We start from the raw sequence: 26988 nt of genomic DNA, 5'->3' as shown, positions 1-26988 counted from the left end.
TGACTTCCAATCTAGCCTGGCCGGGGAACAAGAGGGGCTGAAGTATGCCCAGTGGGCACAGCTGGGGATGTGGAGGACAGTGGGGAGGGGACACTGGAGAGGCGGCCACAGCTGGGGAGGCGGAGGAGGACAGTGGGGAGCGGACACTAGGGAGCCGGATGAGGCGGGGATGAGGACAGCTGGGGAGGCGGGCACCATCAGGTCTCCGGATATAGGTGAAACCATCCTGCTCAGTGAGTCAGCTCTGACCCTGTTCCCTGTTGTAGTCACCCTCGCCCTAGGCATGACTATCGCCTCCCCCCCCCCCCGGCGTTGGGAGAGGGGGGGGTGTTAGTCTTGCCTAGGGTGTGAAAAAATCAAGGCAAAGTTCTATCTCCTGAAACCCAGTCAATTTACACGCCACTGGAAGTGGCTGTACTTCCATGAACAATTTTCTTTAGATTTTTTTCCTTTAGATTTACCAAAACCATATAATATGAGGTCACACCTAAACACTTTCAAATTGTGTGCAATCAGGCAGGCCCTTGCACTACATAGTTGAAGGTAAATCTAAAGGAAATTGAACAACGAAAGTTGTATAGTGTGTATCCCGCCTAAGCTCTGCAGGTCTCATAGACCCCAGCGCTATGGTTGTGTCTCCGCCCCCCTCTCCTCCCACCCATTCACAAATGGAGCCTGGAGCCGATCGCCAATCTCATGTGTCAATGAGCCCTAAATATGGGCCTAAATATAGCACATTCTCATAGTCTAGATCAATAAATGTCAGTTACAACTTAGCCCTTAGCTAATGATGAATGAGGTGAATACCTGAGTCACTCCTCTTGTATCTAAGTTCAATAAGTGGAGAAAGTATCAGTGGTGAGCTCCCAATCATCCACTGTCATATGTATATCAAAGAAGAAGGGTACATTCTCCATTCTGCAATTTCTTTACTTCAAAGTAATTTCCATAATAGTTACAAACTGCTACATTGTAATTATTATGGAAACTGTACTTTGAAGTAAAGAAATTGCAGATTGGAGATTACATCCTTCTTCTTTGGTGTGTGTGTGTATATTATATATATATATATATATATATATATATATATATATATATATATATATATATATATATACAGTATCTCACAAAAGTACACCCCTCACATTTTTGTAAATATTTTATTCTATCTTTTCATGTGACGACACTGAAGAAATGATACTTTACTACAATGTAAAGTAGTGAGTGTACAGCTTGTATAACAGTGTAAATTTGCTGTCCCCTCAAAATAACTCAACACACAGCCATTAATGTCTAAACCTCTGGCAACAAAAGTGAGTACATCCCTAAGTGAAAATGTCCAAATTGGGCCCAAAGTGTCAATATTTTGTATGGCCACCATTATTTTCCAGCACTGCCTTAAACCCTCTTGGGCATGAAGTTCACCAGAGCTTCACAGGTTACCACTGGAGTCTTCTTCCACTCCTCCATGATGACATCACAGAGCTGGTGGATGTTAGAGACCTTGCGCTCCTCTACCTTCCGTTTGAGGATGCCCCACAGATGCTCAATAGGGTTTAGGTCTGGAGACATGCTTGGCCAGTCCATCACCTTTATCCTCAGCTTCTTTAGCAAGGCAGTGGTCATCTTGGAGGTGTGTTTGGGGTCGTGATCATGTTGGAATACTGCCCTGTGGCCCAGTCTTCGAAGGGAGGGGCTCATGCTCTGCTTCAGTATGTCACAGTACATGCTGGCATTCATGGTTCCCTCAATGAACTGTAGCTCCCCAGTGCCAGCAGCACCCATGCAGCCCCAGACCATGAAACTCCCACCACCATGTCTGACTGTAGGCAAGACACACTTGTCTTTGTACTCCTCACCTGGTTGCCGCCACACACACTTGACACTATCTTGGTCTCATCAGACCACAGGACATGGTTCCAGTAATCCATGTCCTTAGTCTGCTTGTCTTCAGCAAACTGTTTGCAGGCTTTCTTGTGCATCATCTTTAGAAGAGGCTTCCTTCTGGGAGGACAGTCATGCAGACCAATTTGATGCAGTGTGCGGCATATGGTCTGAGCACTGACAGGCTGACCCCCCCCCACCCCTTCAATCTCTGCAGCAATGCTGCAGAGATTGATCCAAAGACAGTCTCTGGATACGATGCTGAGTACATGCACTCAACCTGGTCGACCATGACGAGGCTTGTTCTTAATGGAATCTGTCCTGTTAAACCGCTATATGGTCTTTGCCACTGTGCTGCAGCTCAGGTTCAGGATCTTGGCAATCTTCTTATATCCTAGGCCATCTTTATGTAGAGCAATAATTCTTTTTTTTCAGATCCTCAGAGAGTTCTTTGCCATGGAGGTGCCATGTTGAACTTCCAGTGACCAATATGAGACAGTGAGAGCGATAACACCAAATTTAACACACCTGCTACAAATTCACACCTGAGACCTTGTAACACTAACGGGTCACATGACACCGGGGAGGGAAAATGGCTAATTAAGCCCAATTTGGACATTTTCAATTGTGGGTGTACCAGTGGCGGCTGGTGCTCAAAATTTTTTGGGGGGGGCGCAAACAAACTGAAAAATACTGAACCCCCCCCCCCATCAATTGCAGCCACTTGTGCCCATCAAACGCAGCCATTGAGCCCATCAAACGCATCCATTGTGCCCATCAAATGCAGCCACTTGCCCATCAAATGCAGCCGCCTGTGCCCATCAAGTGCAGCCACTTGTGCCCAAATGCAGCCATTGTGCCCATCAAACGCATCCATTGTGCCCATCAAACGCAGCCAATTGTGCCCATCAAACGCGGCCGCTTGTGCCCAAATGCAGCCACTTGTGCCCATCATATGCAGCTACCTGTGCCCATCAAATGCAGCCACTTGTGCCCAAACGCTGCCACCTGTGCTCATCAAATGCAGCCACCTGTGCCCATCAAATGCAGCCACTTGCCCATCAAATGCAGCCAACCCCCCCAAGGGGGGTGCCAGAGCCGCGATCCACACGCGCAGGGAGGGGTGGGGGGGATGCAGCTGACTCAGGGAAGGGACTTACCTCTCATAACGGCGGGGACCTCCGCTCCAGCACGAGTCTCCTCGCTCCTCTTCCTAAGCGCCAGGCATCCAAAAGGGTGACCTGGCACTTTGGCCGATCAGGAAGCAGGTCTGACGTCCTGCCTCCTGATTGGCTGGGAGGAAGTTTAGTGTGAAAATAGCGAAAATGAATTCGCTATTGTCACACAATTGGGTGGGATCAGGGCGCACTCTCTGAGCCCCAAGCCCACCCTATTTTGAAGCCTATTAGAGCCTCTGGTTCTAATCAGGTGCTTCAAAATATACCACCCCCTCCCACCCCCACCATAGGAATCCATGCGTCCGGCGTCCTGAAAGGGGTTGGGTACATGGATGGGGGGGGGCGCCCATAGAGTACGGGCCGCCACTGGGATGTACTCACTTTTGTTGCCAGTGGTTTAGACATTAATGGCTGTGTGTTGAGTTATTTTGAGGGGACAGCAAATTTACACTGTTATATAACCTGTACACTCACTACTTTACATTGTAACAAAGTGTCATTTCTTCAGTGTTGTTACATGAAAAGATAGAATAAAATATTTACAGAAATGTGAGGGGTGCACTCAATTTTGTGAGATACTGTGTATATATGTATATATATATATATATATATATATATATATATATATATATATACATATACATACAGTAAAATCTTTAGGTTTGGGAGTAACTTGGTTTGAGAGCGTTTTGCAAGACAAGCAACATTTTTCCATAAACTTTGACTTGATATACAAGCGATGTCTTGATATACAAGTAGCGTATGGTCACAATTGAGTATAAAAGAGAAGAGAGGCACCTCTAAGTGTAGCAATATGGTTACATTTAATGAAGGTACAGCATTAAATTTACAACTCACATGGTTGATGATTAAAACAGGCACATCTAAGTATGCAGGCATTCAGGGTAAAGCTGTCCACATGGACCATCCTCCACACCGCCATCAATGTCATCCCTTCAATGCTGCGCTCCACGAGCTCTTCAAGCGTCGCTTTCAGATCGTTTTACTGCAGGGTAGTCTTCCCGGTCACGATTGCAGACTGATATCGGTGAGAGCTGACGGTGCGGAGGATGGTCTATGTGGACAGCTTTACCCCAGATGCCTGCATACTTAGATGTGCCTCTTTTAATCATCGACCCTATGTTGTGCCTTCATTAAATGTACCCATACTGCTACACTTAGAGGCGCCTCTCTTCTCTTTTATACTCTGTAGCACCTGATGGGTTTTGCTTCTAATCCCCTTGTGGAGACTTCCATTTGTGAATGGACATTTTATTGTTATACAAGCGATCACCATAGGTGTGCGCAGCCTGTTGCATTAGAGTGTGTACCCCAAAGCTCACACGTGACTTTGTCTGCAGCCTCAGCTGCAGGGGGTAGTAAATGAATGGGAAGTGCTCTGTGCTGAGTGGCTTCCTGTTCATTCACAAACTGAAGCATAGTAAACACAGTTTACTATGCTTCCGTTATGAATGGACACAGTGAGTGAGTGTGTTCACTGTGTTCATTTAGAAAAGGAAGGGGCTGGTAAATTACGAGAATCATCTCCCGCAGCAGCCAGGGGGAGAGAAGAGGAGGGAAGCCAGCATCACTGCCGGGTGGGAGCCAACAAGGGTGGGGAGGTGGGGCTATAGGCGGAATCTGCACTGCACATAGTAAATAGGGTGTGCCCAGTCACACCTGGCACACCCCCTGTGCAAGCCTGTGCCTATCACATTGCTATAATCTTTTTTATGGATTATAAACTGAAGGACTTATGAATAAATGGTTGTGGAACAAATCATCTGAGTTTCCATTATTTCTTATGGGGAAGAACGCTTTGATATACAAGTGCTTTGGATTACAAGCATGTTTCCGGAACCAATTAAATGCCCGCAATCCAAGGTTTTATTGTATACTATTCTCCTAGGCTGACATCTGTGCTCCTGAAAATGTTAGCAGGCTCACAGCTACACTGACCATGTGGTTCTGATAATGAGTCCTATGGTGACCTGAAAGTACATAGATCAGGAGATCACATCACAGGTCTTTATCTGGTTATTTCATCCAGACCATAGACTGATCCAGGAGGATCAACATGACAGCTAGTTAGCTGCTATTAGAATGAGAGATGAATCTGGACAGCCTCCTTGTTTCCCTATTGCAGGTTTCCTATCAATACAATTTCCCATTGATGCCACTGATACAAGCACCGTCCTGTGTGTTCTATAGATGTTTGGGAATCACAGCAGAGCAGAGACAGTCACCATGACAACACTACAACAATCTCCGAGAAGACCTAATCACTAGATCCCGCCCCTGAAATTGGATTGGTTAGTCTTGCATTTCCAGCGCTCTGATTGGAAGTCCACGTTGTCACTCACCGTGCAGGTTGTAGTCTAGTTGGAACGTGCAGTAAAAGCAGAGGGACAGGTTAGACTGTGCAGATCCTGGGTGTCTGGGGTTCATGTACAGTCCATCCAGGGGCTCCTCACTATGGTACTGAGCAAGAGGTTCTCTAAGGACATCGGCTCCATGCTTCCTTCAGTGGAAGAGGCCAAGGATGCAGAGGAGGAGGAGGAGGGAACCCGCTCCAGTGTGGGGGGCATCTCTAGCAGACCCCCCAGCAGACCTCTCCCATCTCTCAGCAGAGGAAGTGTGGACAATAAGGTAATTCATGTGCATGGCACCCAATTTACAACTGAGGGCACAACTTGTTTCTTTCATTGTGGAGGGTATAACCCGTTAGGTGTTGTTTGCCATCTGTGGCCCTTTGAGGAGATTTCCCTTCACTTCCTGTCCCATACCTAAAACAGGAAGTGAAATGGAATCCTACAAAGTGATTGTCACAAGAACTAGTGTGTCCATTGCCCAATTCCCCTTTTATTACTGTTCTGGTGACAACCAAACTTGTGGGACAATCTTTCCTTTTCACACTTGTTGATCATGTTAAAACAGGACAAATAGAGGCGGCAACTCTACCTAATGGGGCACAGACAGCAATAAAAACCTGGCAGGGGGGCACAGACAGCAATTTAAACTGGCAGGGGGCACGGACAGCAATATAAACCTGGCAGGGGGGCACAGACAGCAATACAAACCAGACAGGTGCTCTAATCCATCTCTACTCCATACAAAAAAAAAAGATTGCCTTTAGTTACTTTTAAGAGGCCCTGTCACCAGTCCATGAAAAATCTACCTATAAGAGTTTATGTACATGTCTTTTATATATGTTATTGTGTATTCAATTTCAGTAGAATGGATATGTTGAAAAATGTTCCATCGGTCAACAGCTGCAGCCAATTAACTAAAGCTGCTGATCAGTGTATTCTGACATTGATGGGTACCACAGTCAGAAGACAATGTCTCGGTGGGGGGGGATTCCCCCATTCTACTCGCCAGTGGCGTTGCTAGGTGGCAAAAAAACGGGGGGGGGGGGGGTTAGTACCTACCTGACGCGCACTGACCTGACACACAATGACCTACCTGACACACACTGACCTACCTGACCTACACTGACCTACCTGACATACACTGACCTACACTGACCTGACACAGAATGACCTACCTGACACACAATGACCTACCTGACCCACACTGACCTACCTGACCTACACTGACACACACAGAACTACCTGACCTACCTGACCAGACTTCAGGTGTCCTCCTGCAGCTCAGCGGCACGCCCATCACACAGTAGAGTAGACTCCATGCAGCCAGAGCCATGAGGAGAGGAGAGGAGAGCCACCCGCCCGAGCGCCGAGTGGGGTCAGGATCTTCTCACAGTGGCACGGCGGCCGTATTGTAATTCCCGCCTTCTGGAGCCTGCAGCACCTATGATGGACATCACACGTCCCGCGGTTCCCACAGTGGGCCAGTGGAATGTGCAGGCTCCAGAAGGCAGGACCTGCTATTACACTCGACCACGCTCGGGTCAGATCAGTCCTCGCTCGGCGGCAGCACTCAGGGCTAATAATAGAACCGTGCCCACCTGAGACCCAGGGCTTTTTGGGGATTCATTAGATGCAGACAAGCAAAGAAAGTATTTCCACCGCTCAGGCTGACACTGACCCAGGTGTAAGTAGAAGTTTCAGAGCAGAAGAGCTCCAGGTGCTGGCTGAATGCTAGGCAAAGCAGGCTTGAATGGAGGAGAAGATTTGGATGCCGCACACTGGATGTAGTCAAAAAACTTCACTTTATTGAAAAAATGGGATCATCAAAATAACAAGGCTGTCATGCAGAAAGTACAGGTAAGCTGACGCGTTTCGCACTCAGGACTGAGTGCTTACTCATAGCTAACAAATATTAAAAAGACAAACTCTTATATAGCTCAATGGAGTATCACATGATTGCCCAATTAGATGGTCATTGAGTCTCAGCTGGAAGCCAATTTAATGAGGTCTCGGCATCTGCTGGCTATTTGGTGTGTTAACTGATTGAGAAATGTTTTCAAAACCGTGACATGTAAATAGATGACAAAGAAGGTGAAAAAAGATGTGTATATGTACATGTGTAGGCAAAAAATATATATGTGTGTATATATATATGGTGAATCCTATCAATAAACGTGTATATAATAATGAATGTACTTGTATAACGTGTATATATAAAAGGTGATAAGTATCAAAAAAAGGGGTTACTATTGAGTGAAAGGAAAAAATGTGTAAAAAATATTTCTCATTAAAAAAAGAGAAAATATATTGATAAAAATATTCAGACAACGTGCAAAGTAAATGTGAAGAGTGAATGTAATGAAACTATATGTGAACAAAATATATAAATATGATGAGACTCTCTATAATATGCCGGTGAAGTGGATGAAGCTCTCTATAATAAGCCGGAATAATACAGGTGAAATATAGAGCAATGTGACCTGAAATAATGCGTGATATGCCCGCGGTTGATAACAAGGTACATATAGGGCCCTATAATAATAAAAATAAACTGTGGGATTCAAAGACATAAAATCACGCTGATAAAGGTTGCCCTGATCTGGTCAAATGGCAGTGATATATGCAGGGTCCCAGTAGACTGACTTGTAACGTAATGATTCTAAATGATGAGCCTGGCCGAGAGCAGGGTGTGTGTAAAATTTCAAGGATGAAGCAGCGGTGTTCAAAGTAATAGAACGCCGCTAGTCTGTGTCACACTAAATGTCTAGATGGAATTATAGTGATGGTAATAAAGTTGGTAGAGGTCTCGGCCAGTCACCCAAGTTTAAGGGATCACAAAAAGGGACAAATGAAAAACAAGTAAGATACTATAGGCTGGGATACGAAGACATAAAATCACGCTGATCAGGGTAGCCCTGATCTGGTCAAATGGCAGTGATATATGCAGGGTCCCAGTAGACTGACTTATAGCGTAGTGATTCTAAATGTTAAAATATGTTAGTTTGTGATCCGTCTCGGGTGGCTCAAAAAAAGCATGTCTCAGTATATGTGTGTCAGCCAATGCCAAGACCTCCAAACAAAACATATTGGAATAATACATCTTATGAATCCACTAATACAATACTCATATATTAACACCGGCAAGTGAAACAGATGAAAACAGGCATATAATGATCAACGTGAATCCAATCTATGAAGACGATGAGAAGAAATGTTATAATGCTGCATTCTAAAGAGAAACAACTACATATTCATATTGCAACATTACACTCACAAAATAAGCACTAAACACAAACGATACAATGTATGTCAGTTTATGTACATATAAATAAGCTTAATATATCTGAATTATGATCCCAAGGTGTCCAAAAAAATATGTATATGGACAACAAGGTGTACAAAATGTGAACAAATAAAAATAAATAAATGAATAAAATAAAATAAGGTAAAAAAGTGTGAAAACATATTGCGTAAAAACCTAATATATATATCAGGTGTTTCCTACACAACTAGAAAGATGTATAGGACAATGAAAGTTTCCATATATATCTATGTAATGAAAAATGAGCTGGAATAAAAGTAATAATAATGAAATAAAATTGTGAACCTCATGATACAAATCATGAATAATTATCAAAAGAAAACGATAAAAAAGGTAGATATAATAACACAGAAATGTGTAGAAAACGAAATAGAATAAAACTATTTATCTCAATGTTGTCGCGATATGCATCCTCAGATAAAATTAACTTGTACTTTGGTCAGGTATATAAAACACCCGAACATGATGGATATCGCGAAACAATAAAAGATATTGTATATTGCTATTATTAATATGACCTTTTGCATACATCTATTGTTGGCCATGGTTCCCTGGGAATTCCTGCTCTGCCATAGTTACTATACTGAGTATGCAGAGTAGGGGAACTTGTCGGGCATATATACCAATCAAGGTGGTAAATATTATATATTCATGTATAAGATTGGATATGTTTGTACATAGGCCCCAATGGTCAATAGATGGAAAAAACTCCTATATTGGCACCATCTGACCGGAACACAAAACAAGAGGAAATAGAAAATGGCTGACAAAACGTGAAAATGTAAAAAATAAACATGAAATGTTCTTTATAAGGACTCATGATAGTGTAGGTGTTATGACCATGTTCAAACAGTATAGGAAAGAGCCAAGTGAGTTAATTCCCCCTCCACCGACCTCTGAAATACATCAATATCTTTGCCCCTGGATGCCACTGGGTAAAAATCAGATTTAAATCTGATTATTAGTTTTTACTGTAAATCAGTGGGATCCATGGGGGGTGGATCCGAATCATCTGCCAGTGTTATTAAATCTTGCAGTGCACACACTTCATTAAAAGAGGTGAAGGGGGAGACTCACCTGATTCGCCAAGGTTCCCTGGAACGTCCTCTTCTCTAGAACCACCAAAGTGTTTCTTAAGTGTTAATAAGCGAGAAAACCTGTTAACGTCCAAAATAGTGTTCTTTTTAATATTTGTTAGCTATGAGTAAGCACTCAGTCCTGAGTGCGAAACGCGTCAGCTTACCTGTACTTTCTGCATGACAGTCTTGTTGTTTTGATGATCCCATTTTTTCAATAAAGTGAAGTTTTTTTACTACATCCAGTGTGCGGCATCCAAATCTTCTCCTCCATTCAAGCCTCCTTTTTGGGGATTCACTCGGGGCTTCAGCCACCGTCAGCCCCCCACTGCTCCTCGCTGAATTAAAAAAAAAACTGTGTATGGCCAGCTAAGGACATGAACATGTTACTGGCAGGATCACCAGGAGATATTAAAGGAAAGAAAAGCCTAAAAAAAAAGAAAACAAATGCAGCCAATTCATTAAGGATTGGTAAACTGTAAGGCTCCTTTCACACAGAGCAGAGATCACACTAATTAGCAGAGGATCCATGAGCTAAGAGAGATACTGGTTTTTGACATCCATGCCCGTTCACTTTGTGCCAGGGGGACACAGGCAGACCCGTGACAGCTCTATGTGAGGTTGGATGTAAACAGACTCCACTGTCCTGTCTCCGATCCATCATGTTTAGGTCTGGAAAAGTGGAAAAGTGCGCAGTCTTCAGTTTTTTTTTTCCAGACCTGGGCAGACTCAAAAGGTAGATGCAGGGCTGGGACAAGGGGTGGGCAAGAGGGGAAACTGGCCAGGGCACAGCACCGCACACAAGCTCCAGATCAGTGTCTAGCAACCAGCAAGCTGCGGATTCATGCCTGCTCTGACAGCTACTGCTATCTAAGGCTTCATGGACACTAGCAGCTCCTAAACGTATGCTTTTGCCGTTTTTTTGCCAAAGCTCCTAAGCTCAACTCCATAAAAGCTTATGTGTCCATGTACACATAGGCTTTTAGCAGCGTTTTGGATCTGCTATGGTTAGGTGAGCTTCCACCTCCCTCTTCTAAATGAGGAACAATTGCGTTCAGGATTGAAACGTTTTGACCGCCAGCCGCGGGAAACCGCAAAACCGTGGCAAAATCATAACGTGATTTTGCAGCGTTTTGCATTTTCCCGTGGCTGCAGTAAATGATGGCCAAGTGTACATGAAGCCTTACAATGTTACAACATGCCCACTCTTCACCCTATCCCACAGCTGATACAAAAGCACAATATGCACGTGCAACTAGAAGGCAAGCAATTGGCCAAACATGTGCAGTACACACTCAATGCCAACCATGCACAGCACGAGCAAGGGTGCAGAAAATGGGCACAGGATAGTTACCCATTCTACGGCATGCATTAAGAGTGGGGTGGGAGGGGGGCGTAGTTCTGCATCCTTGCCCTGGGCACTGGATAAACGTGTCCCAGTACTAGGTAGGTGGGTGTAAATGGACATAATTCTCTTTACATTCTCCTGTCCATAGGAGTGAAGGAAGCTTCTGATCAGATCCGCCTGAAAAACTGACAGGCACCCTTGTGAAAGGGCCCTTTTATATGGATTATTTCCTCTTTAAAGCTGAGCTCCACCCAAAAGGGGAAGCTCCATTTGTTTCCTTCCTCCCCCCCTCCACTACCATATTTGGCACCTTTCAGGGGGGAGCTGGTACCTGTTTTTGACAGGTACTGCGGCGAGATCCCCCAGAATTTCAGCCCCCTTCCTCCTTCTATTGCCGTGGGGCCATTTTGAAAGCGCAGCACGCTTTACCCATGCGCAGTAGGGAGCCGGCTGTGAAGCCGCAAGGCATCACTGCTGGTTTCCCTTACAAGGAATGGCGGCGGCAACACCCAAGAGCTGATTGAAAAATCGGCTGGGGTGCTGACATCGCGGGATCCCTGGACAGGTAAGTGTCCTAATATTAAAAGTCAGCAGCTACAGCATTTTTTTGGGGGGGGGGGGGGGGGGGGCTGGAGTGGCTGGAGCTCCGCTTTAAGATTTTTTATTTACTGTATACAAGTGAGGATGTAGATATGTTGTTTTGCTTGCTACGTTGTACAGATAAACGCTCACACTTTGCATGTAAATTCTGTTCTCTGATGTAAAAGGTGATGTCCTTGGAAACAATGTGCTCATTAAATCGATTTTCTGCTGATTTGTAACATACTATGTGCTGCTATAGATTGTACAAAGGTCAGCTTCAGCGAGATCTAGGAATAAAGGAGACATCGACAATGAAATAACGGAGGTCTCCGAGTCTAAAGAGGAGGCGATGAAGGAGAAATCAGAGCAATGCTCCGAAGACTTTGCAGGATCAAAAGAAAATGAGGAAGACTGCGACACCGATTTAGAAATAGAAGGTTTGTTAGTGAAATTGATAAATGTCTCATTTTCTCTGTCAGCCGTACAAGTCTTCTCCAAAGCCACGTCCCGGGAATCTCAAGGATTCATTACACTTCTTATGCTCCGTACACACGGTCGGATTTTCCGATGGAAAATGTCCGATCGGAGCGTGTTGTCGGAAATTCCGACCGTGTGTGGGCTCCATCGGACATTTTCCATCGGATTTTCCGACACACAAAGTTTGAGAGCAGGAGATAAAATTTTCCGACAACAAAATCCGTTGTCGGAAATTCCGATCGTGTGTACACAAATCCGACGGACAAAGTGCCAGGCATGCTCAGAATAAATAAAGAGATGAAAGCTATTGGCCACTGCCCCGTTTATAGTCCTGACGTACGTGTTTTACGTCACCGCGTTTAGAACGATCGGATTTTCCGACAACTTTGTGTGACCGTGTGTATGCAAGACAAGTTTGAGCCAACATCCGTAGGAAAAAATCCTAGGATTTTGTTGTCGGAATGTCCGAACAAAGTCCGACCGTGTGTACGGGGCATTATTGTTTCATCTACTGATTTCTCTATGGTTACTGTGTGCCTTCATGTTTACTAACTGGTTAGCAGCATATAGATAGAAAAAAGACGTGCCATTACTGACCTCCTGAAAATACTAGTTAACTGGCTCTTATGCTGACTCCCTGGTTTCAATATTTTAGGTGTCAATGACCCAGAATACATATACAGGTAAGGAAAGTCAGCGTCAAGTGAGAAAAGGAAAGAGGAACTGCAGTCTGCTCACATAATTTGTAATAAAAACATCTTTGCCATTCTGAAGCTTCCCTCCAACCACTTATATTATTATTATTATTATTATTATTATTATTATTAATAATAATATTATACATACATATATTATACTTAATATTATTTTATATATACTGTGATTCTGTACTTGCCAAATATGCTGCAGAAATCTCCCTCCGCTGAGTCTGGCTGCAACCATTTTAACTGTGGGCAGCTGAAGCTGCTGCCTGTTCACTTCCTGGATTTACACAGACATACAGAGGCACTCCTCCAGCTCTGCAGCTCTTCAGCTCTCATTGGCAATCTTATGACTCATCCCCCCTCCCTTCCTAGCAAACTCTCACTAAAGTAAGAGGGAGAGCTGTGCATGATGTCATAAGCCTAGGCTAATGACCAGAAACAGGAAGTGGGCTGTATAAGGTATTTACTGGCACTATCCAAAGTTAAAACAACAAGGACAGAAGATTTAATAGATGGAAAGTTGAAAGAAATGACTGAAGGTTGTTTTAAAGTAGAACTATAGGCAACGTTTTTTTTTTTTTTTCATTTTGGATAGAGTAAGTGAAGGTTATAACCCCTGTCTGAATTTTTTTTTTCCCTCATCTGTGTTCCATTGTGAAGATTTCCCTTCACTTCCTGTCCCATAGCCAAACAGGAAGTGAGAGGAAATCCCTGCAAATTAGGGAATTTCTTGGGAGTCCCCCAGGTCACCAGAACTAGTTTCAACATTGGAAGATTTCCCCTCGATTACTTTTCTGGGGACAACCCAAAATTTGGGATTTTCTTTACTTTCACTTTCAATGATAATGATAAACAGGACAAATAGAGAGGGTGAATCTCCCCAATGGGGGTACAGGCAGTAATAAAAACTGACAAGTCTTCTCATCCCTCTCCACTCTATCCAAAACAAAACAAAAAAAAAAGTGTTGCCTTTAGTTATACTTTAGACCCCTTTCACACAGAGGCAGTTTTCAAGCGTTTTAGCGCTAGAAATAGCCTCTAAATAGCGCCTGAAATCCGCCTACCATTCGTTGCAGTGGGTCTTTTCACACTAGCGCGGTGTGCTTGCTGGACTTTAGGAAAAGTCCTGCAAGCAGCATCTTTGGGGCGGTTTGGGAGCTGTGTATTTAGAGCTCCCAAAATGCCCTGCCCATTGAAATGAATAGCGCTTCGGAAGTGCAGCAACACGGGGGCGCTTTTAACCCCTTCTTTGGAGTTAAAAGCGCCTCCTTGAGCCAAAAATCGCCTCTTAAACAGTGCTAAAGCGCCACTAAAATGAGTGGCGCTTTAGCGCTAACACAGCCGTGGCCCCAGTGTGAAAGGGGTCTCAAGGCTTCATCCACACTGGAATGATTTTGCTGTCTCTCTAGACACCTTTCCTTCTGGCAACAGTGTTTTGGAAGAAAAAATGCTTGGCGCTTGTAAACGCATATAACGCATTTAGGCACGTCAAGCACTTGGACATTAATTCCTTTCATTGACCAGAATAATTATTTTTTTCGGGCCAAGCGCTAAATGCATAGCGTTTACACCTGTTTACATAGTCAAGCATTTTTTCTGCCAAAATGCCACTCTTTCAGGACACACTGGCAGTGTTTTTTTACTGCCTCTAAGCTCCTCTAAACACCTATGTGTGCATGAACACAGGGGCTAATGTACAAGAGCATTTAGATGCAGAAGCAAAAAAAACCCACCAGATGTCCCTAAGAGCAGTGTCAAAAACATCCATCATATACAAGGCCTAAATTACATATCTCTGGGTTGAGTATCAGACAGCGATGGCAGACTCCATTATTTTATTGTTAACTGCGTCACTGTTGGGGAGATGTGCCTTTTCCTGACTCGGTGACACAACAGGAGGTCATGGAAAATGTCCCTCACACAGGCAACAATAATATTAATGGCAAAGGTTATAGTTCTGCCTTATTCAATCACCTTTATTTCCTCCCCACTGCCACCAAAAACAACATTGCATAGAGTTGCACTTGATTAATTTAAGTTATATAAAGTGAAAACAAAGTCCACTATAGTCACCTGTCTCCGGTGATGTGATGTCCATGCTCCCTCTCCGACATCTTTTGCTGTGTACACACGGGCGGACTTTTCAGCATCAAAGGTCCGACGGTCTTTCCGACGGACTTTCGACTGACTTTTGACGGACTTCCGACGGACTTTCGAACGAACGGACTTGCCTACACATGATCATGGACTAAAATAAGGAAGTTGATAGCCAGTAGCCAATAGTTGCCCTAGCGTCGGTTTTCGTCCGTCGGACTAGCATACAGACAAACAAATTTTTCGACCGGACTCGAGTCCGTCGGAAAGATTTGAAACATGTTCCAAATCTAAAGTCTGTCTGATTTTTTGACCGAAAAAGTCAGCTGCAGGTCTGATGAAGCCCACACACGGTCGGATTGTCCGTCGGACTAGTCCAGTCGAAAAGTCCGCCCGTGTGTACACGGCATTAGCCTGATCTTCTGTCGGGTTCAGCATCAAGCAGTGTAATTACCCAAATTTGACTTAGTATAAGCCTATTACTGGCCCTATAGCAGCACTGAGACTAGGGAGGAAGAAGCAGCCCAAGGATCCAGGATCAGGTGTGTGGCAGTACACAGAGCATGCTTATAGGAGGAATGATCGGAGTGGCTTAGAGATGGTGGAGAGGAGACCTGTAAGTAAAAATAAAATTGCAGCAGAGAAAGATCAGGTCCCCTCCCCTGCCAGACAGGGTTGTGCTGTGTAAATCTATGGACTTGATAGGCAAAAATACAAATCCTTTGGCAGTTCTTTTACTGACCTATAGCAGTGGTCTCCAAACTGTGGCCCGGGTGCTGAATGTGACCCTTTGTTTGCCTTTATCTAGCCCTTGGGGCACAAGTCCCCCTCTTGACACCATCAATTGGGCGCTATTCTTCATGGTGATACTAACAATGGGTATCCCCCATTCCCCAACTGAAACCTGATGTCAGGGTATTTTCTACTCCCACTGGCCACATTATGGCCCCTTAAAGCCTAAAGGACATTAAACTGGCCCTTTGCTCTGAAATATTGGAGGCCCCTGACCTATAGTACCTACAGTAGACCTATAGTAATGGTTACCTATAATACATTGTGATGGCTATGACAATTGAATGATCCTTTCACGATTGAGAACCACTGTAACTTTAGAATGTCTGCACACAATTTGAATCCATGCATCTGATAGAAGAGCATCGTGTACAAATGTTAAAATCATTTATCTTCCTAGAATCCCATACTTGTGGGTCAACATATCAATTTCCTTTGCAGAAGCCAAAGAGGCATATGATCCCTCTGGTAAAGCCAGATACCTATCTGCCTGCCAGGTATTTGGTGTTGTGCCAGTGTCATACTTCTTGCGTCACATGGGCGATTCTAATCTTGTGATGAGGCATCATGGGCTAGGTGCACAGGTAAGAAATACTACTATATATACCGATCTGTGGGGGGGATTGGTATTGCTATAAATGTTGTTTGTACTATAGAGTCATATTAGATGACACTGTAATCAATGTGCCTCAGAACGGTGCGATTTTGGTTCCTGCACTACTTTGGTGCGATTTACAGTGCGACTTGGCTCCACACGCTATGCAAAGACGCATCAAAGGTACACTACATAATCGCACTGTAAATCACATCAAAGTCTCATCTCAGTAGTGCAAACCTAGCCTTATACCCTTGAAAAGTTTTAGGTCAGAATATAAAAAAAAGTCAAAGTGCATTAAGGAGCATGTGGTTTAAAGGCTTCATTCAGATGGCTGCTGGCACCGGTCCTGCATGCAGGCGACATTTGTTTTTAATCCTGCATCCGCCCTGAGGCTGTGTGCAGGCAGCCTATAGAAGTGGATGCAGACACAGCGCCTGCACGGACACAGCCACATGTCAAAATCTGACAGTTGTGCAGGAGCAACTGCACTACCTCGAACGCACACTGTCTGCATGAGCTGTAAATAATTTCATTGGGTTTGATCTGACTGAACTATGTACATTTGCACAATTCTGCATGATTATCTATGTGACTTCTAGTTTGAAGTATTGTAATTCAGAATTAAAATTGATTACGTACAATTAGCATCTTTATATGCTTGTGTGTGCTGTTTGTGGGGACTACAATCAGGGTTTCATGGAACCCTAGGGTTCCTTCATAGATTGCCAGGTGTTCCATGAGTTGTGACCAATTGACCTCCTATTTGATGGTGCCCGCATAGTTCTGGTGCCAATGTCATTAAGCAGATCTTTTTTAAGCTGCCTGTAAAGGTGGCTTTTTGACTATTGCTGTAAGGGGGGATTTATTTCCCTTAACTACCAATGTAAGCAGTGTTCTTTCCACTGAATCCTGATGAATTCATTTTATTAGGGGTTCCCTGAGACCTGAAAATGATTTCAAGGGTTCCTCTGTAGTAAAAAGGTTGAGAAAGGCTAGTATAGAAGAGGATCTTATTGTAAGGCTAGGTGCATCCATGAACCTTAAAATGTAACTACATTTTATAACCTACAAATTACAGACATTTGTACTGAACAGGGTTGTAACCTGTCAGTTTTTTTTGCTATGTACTTATTTGGGAGATACAACCTTTTTCATTGTTTCAGTGACTGCTTGCATTATGGCCATTCGTCCCTGGGTCCATACTTCCCTAAATGTACATACTGCTCAGTGCACCACCCAGCTCCTTCCAGCCACAGCAACCATTAGACTCTCATAGTGTTTAACAGGCAGCCAGCAGCGGGGTTCAATGGCCCACCTGTGCCCTCCAGCGGGGGCCTCATGCACCAGGGCTAAACACTTAGCTTTCATTAGGTCATAGTGGTAACAGGGCCAGATCTAGGCGGGTGCTAGGGTGGGCTGTGCACCCCCAGATTTTAGTTGTGCCCCCCAGGTCTCTGAGAGTGCATCCACTGATCCATAAGCCAGTCTGATGCAGACAGTTGATGTAAGGAGGCACTCTGATGAGGATAATCCATGTAACAGGGCACTCTGATGGAGATACGTGATGTAAGGGGGTGCTCTGACAGAGACACCTGATGTTAGGGAGCACTCTGACGGGGATAACTGATCATATGTAAGGGGACAATGATGGGGACAGTTGATGGAAGGGGGACTCTGATGTAAGGGGGCATGGCATTTTGATGGGGACACCTGATTTAACGGGGAACTTTGATGGGAACCCTGATGTAAGAGGGCACTCTGATGGGGACACCTAATGTAACGGGGCACTCTAATGGGGATAACTGATCATATATAAGGGGACACTGATCGGACAGTTGATGTAAGGGGGCACTTTGATGTAAGGGGGTGCTCTGATGGGGACACCTGATGTAAGGGGGCACTCTGATGGGGATAACTGATCATATATAAGGGGACACTGAATGGGACAGTTGATGTAAGGGGGACCCTGATGTAAGGGGGAATTTTGATGGGGACACCTGATTTAACGGGGAACTTTGATGGGAACCCTGATGTAAGGGGGCATTCTGATGGGGATAACTGATCATATGTAAGGGGACACTGATGGGGACAGTTGATGTAAGGGGGGCTCTGATGTAAGGGGGCATTTTGATGGGTACACCTGATGTAATGGGGAACTTTGATGGGAACTCTGATGTAAGGGGGCAGTCTGATGGGGAAACCTAATGTAACGGGGCACTCTGATGGGGAAACCTAATGTAACGGGGCACTCTGATGGGAACCCGATGTAAAGGGGGAATCTGATGAGTAGTCATTATGTAAAGATGGAATCTAAAGAGGACTCCTGATGTGAACAGGGGGCCTTGATATAAGTGGGCACAGGTTATGTTTAATCACCCGAATCTAATAACAACCTAATACATAATAGTGTTTTCCAGGTCGTGACACTGTGTGACAGATTGTCAGTGACTTACACATAGTGTTGACATTATGCCCCCTGACTTTTTATTTACTGCACCCCAGATCAGATAGGTTAGATCCGGCCCAGGTGGTCACCAAGGGAGGATGCGAGGGAAAGTCTCTCCAGAGGCACCCCAGTCAGCACTTAGAATTTGACAATGGGTTCTAGTCAGTGACAATACACCGGAAGCTCCATTGCGGCAAAATTTAAAGTGAATGGTGCAATTAATTTTTTTGAGCGGCAGGCATTTTGTTTCAGGTGACAGAACGCTCATGTGTGGGCAGGAGCAATTGAAATTAATAGAATTTGGCTTGTTGGGCGTTTGAGAGCTTCAAGTTTCAGGCAGAAAATTGCTCAGGTGTGGGGCCTTATTGCATTAATGTACACACACACACACCTTTTCCCTGTACGTTGCATGTTGAGTATGCTGGTGCTACGTGAGTTACTAAAATAAAAAAAAGAATCCCTGGCCTTGTCTTCTGGTTTATTTCAGGCTGCAAAAGCAATTGCTCTCTCTTTAGTAACCAACACTTCGATTGTCAGTCTAAATCTCAGTGATAACTGGCTTGAGGGAGATGGTGCAGCAACCATCGCAGACATGCTTAAGGAAAACTGTTACATTTCAGGTATGTAATCCACTTCACAAAACACTTCAGTCAAAAAATAATGTATTTTAAGGCATTATAATAAGCTGTAGTTGTAATATTTTATCACCTCTTTTTTTTGCTCGGTCAGTCTGTGACTGCTTTACACTGAAGTCTTATTAGATTCCTATTTCTGAGGCTAAAATTATTTTTCTAGACATTGCTTCACCAACGAATGCTGCCCTGTGTATAAACTGAGAGGCTGCCCGAGCACCTCCTCTACCCATTTTCTGAGTTAGCTACAGATAGAAGAGATTGCAGACCTGCACCAGTGTAAATCACCCCATCCTATTTCTTGTTTACATTTTTAAGAAAGTACGGGTCTACCAAAGTCAGCCTGAAATTTCAGCTGGTGTGCGCAGAATATTGGGGATATATATATATATTGTGGGGACGGAAAGTATTCAGACCCCATTAAATTTTTCACTCTGTTATATTGCAGCCATTTGCTAAAATCATTTAAGTTCATTTTTTCCCCATTAATGTACACACAGCACCCCATATTGACAGAAGAACACAGAATTATTGAAATTTTTGCAGATTTATTAAAAAAGAAAAACTGAAATATCACATGGTTCTAAGTATTCAGACCCTTTGCTCAGTACTTAGTACTGATCAACTTTTGATCGAATGCCGCGTAGTATGCACTCAATACTTTTGCATGAATTACTGCATCAATGCGGCGTGGCATGGATGTGATCAGTTTGTGGCACTGCTGAGGTGTTATGGAAGCCTAGGTTGCTTTAATAGCGGCCTTCAGCTTGTCTGCATTGTTGGGTCTGGTGTCTCATCTTTCTCTTGACAATACCCCACAGATTCTCCATGGGGTTTAGGTCAGGCGAGTTTGCTGGCCAATCAAGCACAGTGATACTATGATAATTTATCCAGGTTTTGGTACTTTTGGCAGTGTGGGCAGGTGCCAAGTCCTGCTGGAAAATTAAATCAGCATCTCCAAAGCTGGTCAGCAGAGGGAAGCATGAAGTGCTCTAGAATTTACTGGTAGAGGGCTGCGCTGACTTTGGACTTCATAAACCACAGTGGACCAACACCAGCAGATGACATGGCTTCCCAAATTATCATGGACTGTGGAAAATTTTGCATTTCATTTGGAAATCAAGGTCCCAGAGTCTGGAGGAAGAGTGGAGATGCACAGAATCCAAGTTGCATGAGGTCCAGTTTCTACAGTCAGTGATGATTTGGGGAGCCATGTCATCTGCTGATGTTGGTCCACTGTGTTTTATCAAGTCCAAAGTCACAAAACTAGCCAGCCCAGTGCCCTGCAGGACACTGTGGTAGGCTAGACAGGAGAGAGCCTGATGCGCTAGCCTGCCCAGTATCTACTGCTCTATCCTGCACTGTGCCAGGCTGGGGGGGGGGGGGGGGGGGGAGGGGGGAGCGACACCAATGCGGTAAAACATGGTGTTAACCCCCCCCCTCGGGGGTGACACCATGTTTTACCGCACCAGGTGACACCAACCCTAGTGACGCCACTGCCCTGATTGTCACCAGGCTCACCAAAACTAATGTTCCCATTGGAAGATTTCCCCTCTATTCCTGTGACAACCCAAAATGTGTGATTTTCTTTCACTCTTGGTGATAACAGTAAACAGGAAAAATAGAAAGGGTGGATTTCCCTAATGGGGACACAGACAGCAATAAAAACCTCCCTCTCTACTCTATCCAAAATTAGTAAAAAGGTCTTGCTGTTAATTATACAAATAAGAGAAGTTCATTTTAAGGGGTTGCATACATTTTAGCACTTAGAGCTGTGACTTTTTGTGAATATGAACAATAATGTATTTTTTCATATTTTCCAGAGCTTCACTTGTGTGATAACAGACTTGGGTTGAAAGGTGCCAAAGCGCTCTCAACAATGCTTGTCGAGAACATTACTCTACAAAAGGTGTACCTGTCTGGGAATGAGTTTGATGACCGGGCAGCTCCTTGTTTTTCTGATGCTCTAATGAATAACCAGAAGGTGGAATGTATGGACCTCAGCCATAACAAGTTTGGAGATGGTTCAGGTATTGCCATTCTTGTAGTCACAGATTAAAGCGTGGTGCTTGTTTATTCCCCTACTTATTAGCTATATACTGTATGCAGTGACAAGTTTATATATCATTTGTAATTACCCCAATCAGTCTGAATGACTTCCAAAATGCAGTCTGATTTTCAAAATCAATGAAACTGTTTTAACTAATAACCTACAATTTTTGCTCATTTGTGTCCTTATTCAGCTTTATTAAACTCAACATTGAAACGGGCACAGTCCAGACAGGACAATGTAAGTGAAGCTGCTTTTGTTACAAGCAAAGAAAGCGATCAAAAAACGGGGGGGCGGGGCCGGGTCTTCATCCAGAACGTTTCACAGCAGCTTCACAGAAGACTCCAAAGCTGTTAGCCTCAACAGAAGTTCAGTGATAGAAAGGGAATGGGGCAAGCAGTGAAGATTTTTTTTCTAGCTAAACTTCAGCTTTAGGCCCCTCTCACACGGGCGCCCCTCCGTGGGACGGAATCCGTTTGCTCAGGGGGGGGATCGGGCAGATGACAGGTCCGTCAGGCAGATGACAGGTCAGTCGCCGCTTACTGAATGAAGACGGACCCAGTCCCGCTCTCCGCTATGGGGAGATCGAGTGAAAATGGACCGCCTGCCCGTTTTCTTTCGATCATATCTGATCCACCAGACGGATGGAAAAAAGAACCACCATCCGTCTGAATTTTGCAGACAGGATCGGATTGGGTAGGAGCGGATGTGAGTGAACATGTCACCGCTGACATCCACCACTCCATCGGGGTGAATGGGGGTCTGTTCAGGTCCGCCTGAAAAACTGACAGGCCGACCTAAATGGACAGCCCGTGTGAAAGGGCCCTTAAAGTAGAAATCTACTTCCGCCTCAATTCGAAGCCCGTTATATCTACCCTGTAAAGGAAAAATCTATATACTTACCTATGCTGAGGGTGTTTCGATCTGGTCACATGATCAGGTCCTAGTGCCAGCTCCAGTGTAGAGGAGAGATAGCCGACAACAGCTGCAGAGCCTCGGCAGTGTTGTCACCCATTGACCCACTATGGGGCATCTGTTGTCAGATGACCCCCCACTACACTGAAGCCGGGGCGCTGGAACCCGATCATGAGCAGTCTCAGAATAGATATAGGAAAGTATACAGATCTATCCTTTTGCAGGGTAGATAGAATAGGCTTAGAATGTGTGTGTGGGGGGGGGGGGGGAGTATAACTAAAGGCAAAACTTTTTTTAGTTTTGGATAGAGTACAGATTAGAACACCTGACCTGTCAGTTTTTATTGCTGTCTGTGTCCTCGTTAAGGAGATTCATCCTCTCTATTTGTCCTGTTTACCATTATCATTATCAAGTGAAAGTAAAAGAAAATCCCAAATGTTGTAATAGAAGGGAAATCTTCCAATGGGGACACTAGTTCTGGTGACTTGAGGGTCCCCAAGGAATTCCCTTAATTTGCAGGGATTTCCTCTCACTTCCTGTTTGGTGTTGGGACAGGAAGTGAAGGGAAATCTTCGTAATGGGACACAGATAGTGAAAAAAATTCTGACAGGGATTATAATCCTCTCTTGCTCTATCCAAATGATCCTATAGTTTTACTTTAAGTATAGTACAGTGGGGACAGAAAGTATTCAGAGGCCCTTAAAATTTTCACTCTTTGCTATATTGCAGCCATTTGCTGAAATCATTTAAGTTCATTTTTTTTTCCTCATTAATGTACACACAGCACCCTGTATTGACAGAAAAACACAGAATTGTTGACATTTTTGCAGATTTATTAAAAAAGAAAAACTGAAATATCACATGGTCCTAAGTATTCAGACCCTTTGCTCAGTATTTAGTAGAAGCACCCCTTTGATCTAATACAGCCATGAGTCTTTTTGGGAAAGGTGCAACAAGTTTTTCACACCTGGATTTGGGGATCCTCTGCCATTCCTCCTTGCAGATCCTCTCCAGTTCTGTCAGGTTGGATGGTAAACATTGGTGGACAGCCATTTTTAGGTCTCTCCAGAGATGCTCAATTGGGTTTAAGTCAGGGCTCTGGCTGGGCCATTCAAGAACAGTCACAGAGTTGTTGTGAAGCCACTCCTTTGTTATTTTAGCTGTGTGCTTAGGGTCATTGTCTTGTTGGTAGATAAACCTTTGGCCCAGTCTGAGGTCCTGAACAAACCTGAGAAGGTTTTCGTCCAGGTTATCCCTGTACTTGGCCGCATTCATCTTTCCCTCGATTGCAACCAGTCGTCCTGTCCCTGCAGCTGAAAAACACCTCCACAGCATGATGCTGCCACCACTATGCTTCACTGTTGGGACTGTATTGGACAGGTGATGAGCAGTACCTGGTTTTCTCCACACATACTGCTTAGAATTAAGGCCAAAAAGTTCTATCTTGGTCTCATCAGACCAAAGAATCTTATTTCTCACCATCTTAGAGTCCTTCAGGTCTTTTTTTAGCAAACTCCATGCAGGCTTTCATGTGTCTTGCACTGAGGAGAGGCTTCCGTCGGGCCACTCTGCCATAAAGCCCCGACTGGTGGAGGGCTGCAGTGATGGTTGACCTTCTACAACTTTCTCCCATCTCCCGACTGCATCTCTGGAGCTCAGCCACAGTGATCTTTGGGTTTTTCTTTACCTCTCTCACCAAGGCTCTTCTCCCCCGATAGCTGAGTTTGGCCAGCTCTAGGAAGGGTTCTGGTCATCCGAAACGTCTTCCATTTAAGGATTATGGAGGCCACTGTGCTCTTAGGAACCCTAAGTGCAGCAGAAATGTTTTTGTAACCTTGGCCAGATCTGTGCTTTGCCACAATTCTGTCCAATCAGTATAATCAAACACAGTTGGACTCAAATGAAGGTGTAGAACCATGTCAAGGATGATCAGAAGAAATGGACAGCACCTGAGTTAAATATATGAGTGTCACAGCAAAGGGTCTGAATACTTAGGAACATGTGTTATTTCAGTTTTTCTTTTTTAATAAATCTGCAAAAATGTCAACAATTCTGTGTTTTTCTGTCAATATGGGGTGCTGTGTGTACATTAATGAGGAAAAAAATTAACTTAAATGATTTTAGCAAATGGCTGCAATATAACAAAGAGTGAAAAAATTAAGGGGGTCTGAATACTTTCTGTCCCCACTGTAAGTGCTTGACTGAACTTCACTTTAATGTAGATAATAGTGAAATTAAGAGACCACATGTTTTATATGTCAGCAGGGCCAGTTCACACCAGGATTGCACAGGAACACATGCATTGTACACGTGTGATTCCCATGCGTTCCCATGCAGCACAATTTAGCAGCCCATTCATTGAATAGGCTGTAAATCGCACCAGAATTTGGAAAAAGTTCTGCATGTACTACTTTAAAAAATGCACCATACCAAATAGCATGGGCGATTTGGTGCCCACTAATGCAGATCTGCATTTTGGGTGCTATATAGATTACATTGGCACCAGCATGCAGATTGTAAGAGTAGTACATTTGAACGCATTGCATTCTGGTGTGAACTGGCTACTAATCATAAAGATTACTTAGGATGATGAAGTGCTTATTTACAAAATGCAATAAAGCCTCTGTGATTTCTTTATTCCCCATTATTGACCTAATATCTTTTGAATAAGCAGCTTTTGGATTCATATGTAATTTAGAGCTTGGTGATTCAATCTGGGTCATTGCCAGAACCCTTTGCAGTATTACACTTTTAGTCTCCATGTGAGATGAATGCTTATCCATGACAAACCATAGGACATAGCCAACTACAACTCATGTCTGTAGTTTGGTCTGTCCACATTACATCAAGTTTTACCAACTTCTCAGCTTTTAATGTGACTCTGTCTTGGGAAAAGTATGGCCGACCCTTTTTTTTTATTATTATTATAGTTACCTGACTGTGTCTGGCTTTAATACTTTTCAGTCACAGACCTGGAACAAGCATGCGGTAAATGGGTGTCAGAATTATATGATGCTTGTTCCAGGTCAGAGACTAAGAGCCCATTCACACAGGGACGACTTGTCAGGCGACCTAGTCGCCTGACAAGTCGCCTCCCATTCTGTGCTATGGAACCGTTCTAAGGGGAGCGACGCAAGTCGCTCCGACTTAGAAAAAGGTTCCTGTACGACTTCGGGAGCGACTTGGGGTGACTTGCATAGACTTCTATACAGAAGTCGTTTTGCAAGTCGCCCGGGCAGTCGTTTGCAGGTCGCCTCGCTGAGGCGACCTGCAAGTCGTGTTGCCCCTGTGTGAATGGGGTCTTAGGCCAGCCATAGCCGGTTCGAATCTTAGACGATTCAGCGGGAACTGGCCGATATTCGAACGATGTATGGACGGGCTGAACGTATCAAGTTAATCGAATGAACAATCAACTTGGGTACAACCAACCTGCTGAATCTTACATGTGATTATCGCTAGTGGCTGGTATAGCCACTAGCAATAAATAATCACTGTCTTCTCCTGGCAGGGACGACTTCCCCCTCTGGGAGAACACAATGACTCAGCAGGAGGGATTCCTCTGTCAACGATGTCAGTGTTGATAGGGGAATTGAGTGAATCTCTTTCCTGCAAACCATGGTTGCAGGAAAGAAATTTGCACCGTGTATGGCCAGCTTTAGAAAGCGCTGAAGCCAAAACATTAGCAACAAAGGAACTAACATTCTCAAAAAGGAGGTCAGCAATGGCAGCCCTCATATTTTTTTCTCATGACAGATCCCCTTTAAAGATATACTATAATTAGCTAGCAAAATGTTGCATGTAAAGGAAACCTGCACTGAGGAAGTATAGAGCTTGCCATTGCTGACCTCTCTATTTGAAAAAAGCTAGTTATCTGGTTGACATGATGAATCAAAGGTTTCAAAACTTTCCCAGTAGCTGTTGAAAAAGTATACAGATTAGAAGTTTTAATATATATATATATATATATATATATATATATATATATATGTAGCGCTGGTATATTTGCGATCTACCATATGTTAGGTAAATTTAGTAACTTGTTCGTTAAAATAGGTTAGGTTTGCCTCTGTTCCAGCTTGGCTGATGTTGTGTGTGTTTCCATGCTGACCGGTGGGTGTCGCTGTTGTCACTGGTCAGTGTTGGAAAGGCAACGTGTCGAAGCGTATGGATGCTCTTCTGTCCCGGAGACAACTCGGTGGAGGTGGTCCTCCAAGATGCATGCCGGGCGAGGGTATTTATGGGACAGACGCCACATTGTGGGGTTCGTTTTTACAGCCACCTGCTGGCCCTCCTGGCCGACAGGTATGCGTTAGAGAGAAATCTCGTGGTCCTCCGTTTCCGGAGGCCCACTTCGCTGCGGCGAAGGGGTGGGCCCAGAAGCTTGTCTGGGGCCTACCACAGCAGCCGAGGAATGGTCCTGAGCTGTCTATCCAAAGGGAGGAAGCTGGACAACTGAGGAGATCCCAGGGGAGGACCCGTCATGGAAGGATCACGCGGCGTGCTGGTCTGGAGAGGGGC

The 26988-nt window shown here is 44.3% G+C and overlaps 1 protein-coding gene across 1 annotated transcript in view; it reads left to right on the top strand.

The window, feature by feature from the left end:
• The first annotated feature begins 5404 nt into the window (after nucleotides 1-5404).
• The window catches only part of LRRC74B (leucine rich repeat containing 74B), a 63090-nt gene continuing 41506 nt past the window's right edge, over nucleotides 5405-26988 (top strand). The window contains exons 1-5 of the mRNA XM_073629338.1: nucleotides 5405-5711; nucleotides 12022-12199; nucleotides 16271-16413; nucleotides 19361-19493; nucleotides 21329-21535. Coding sequence (XP_073485439.1) covers nucleotides 5538-5711; nucleotides 12022-12199; nucleotides 16271-16413; nucleotides 19361-19493; nucleotides 21329-21535 — 835 coding nt within the window. The 5' untranslated portion in view covers nucleotides 5405-5537. The remainder of the gene's footprint in view (nucleotides 5712-12021; nucleotides 12200-16270; nucleotides 16414-19360; nucleotides 19494-21328; nucleotides 21536-26988) is intronic.

The sequence above is a fragment of the Aquarana catesbeiana genome, linkage group LG01 (assembly GCF_042186555.1).
Source record: "Aquarana catesbeiana isolate 2022-GZ linkage group LG01, ASM4218655v1, whole genome shotgun sequence".
NCBI lineage: Eukaryota > Metazoa > Chordata > Amphibia > Anura > Ranidae > Aquarana > Aquarana catesbeiana.
Note: the sequence above shows the minus strand (reverse complement) of the source record. Positions and strands in the feature narration are given on the sequence as shown.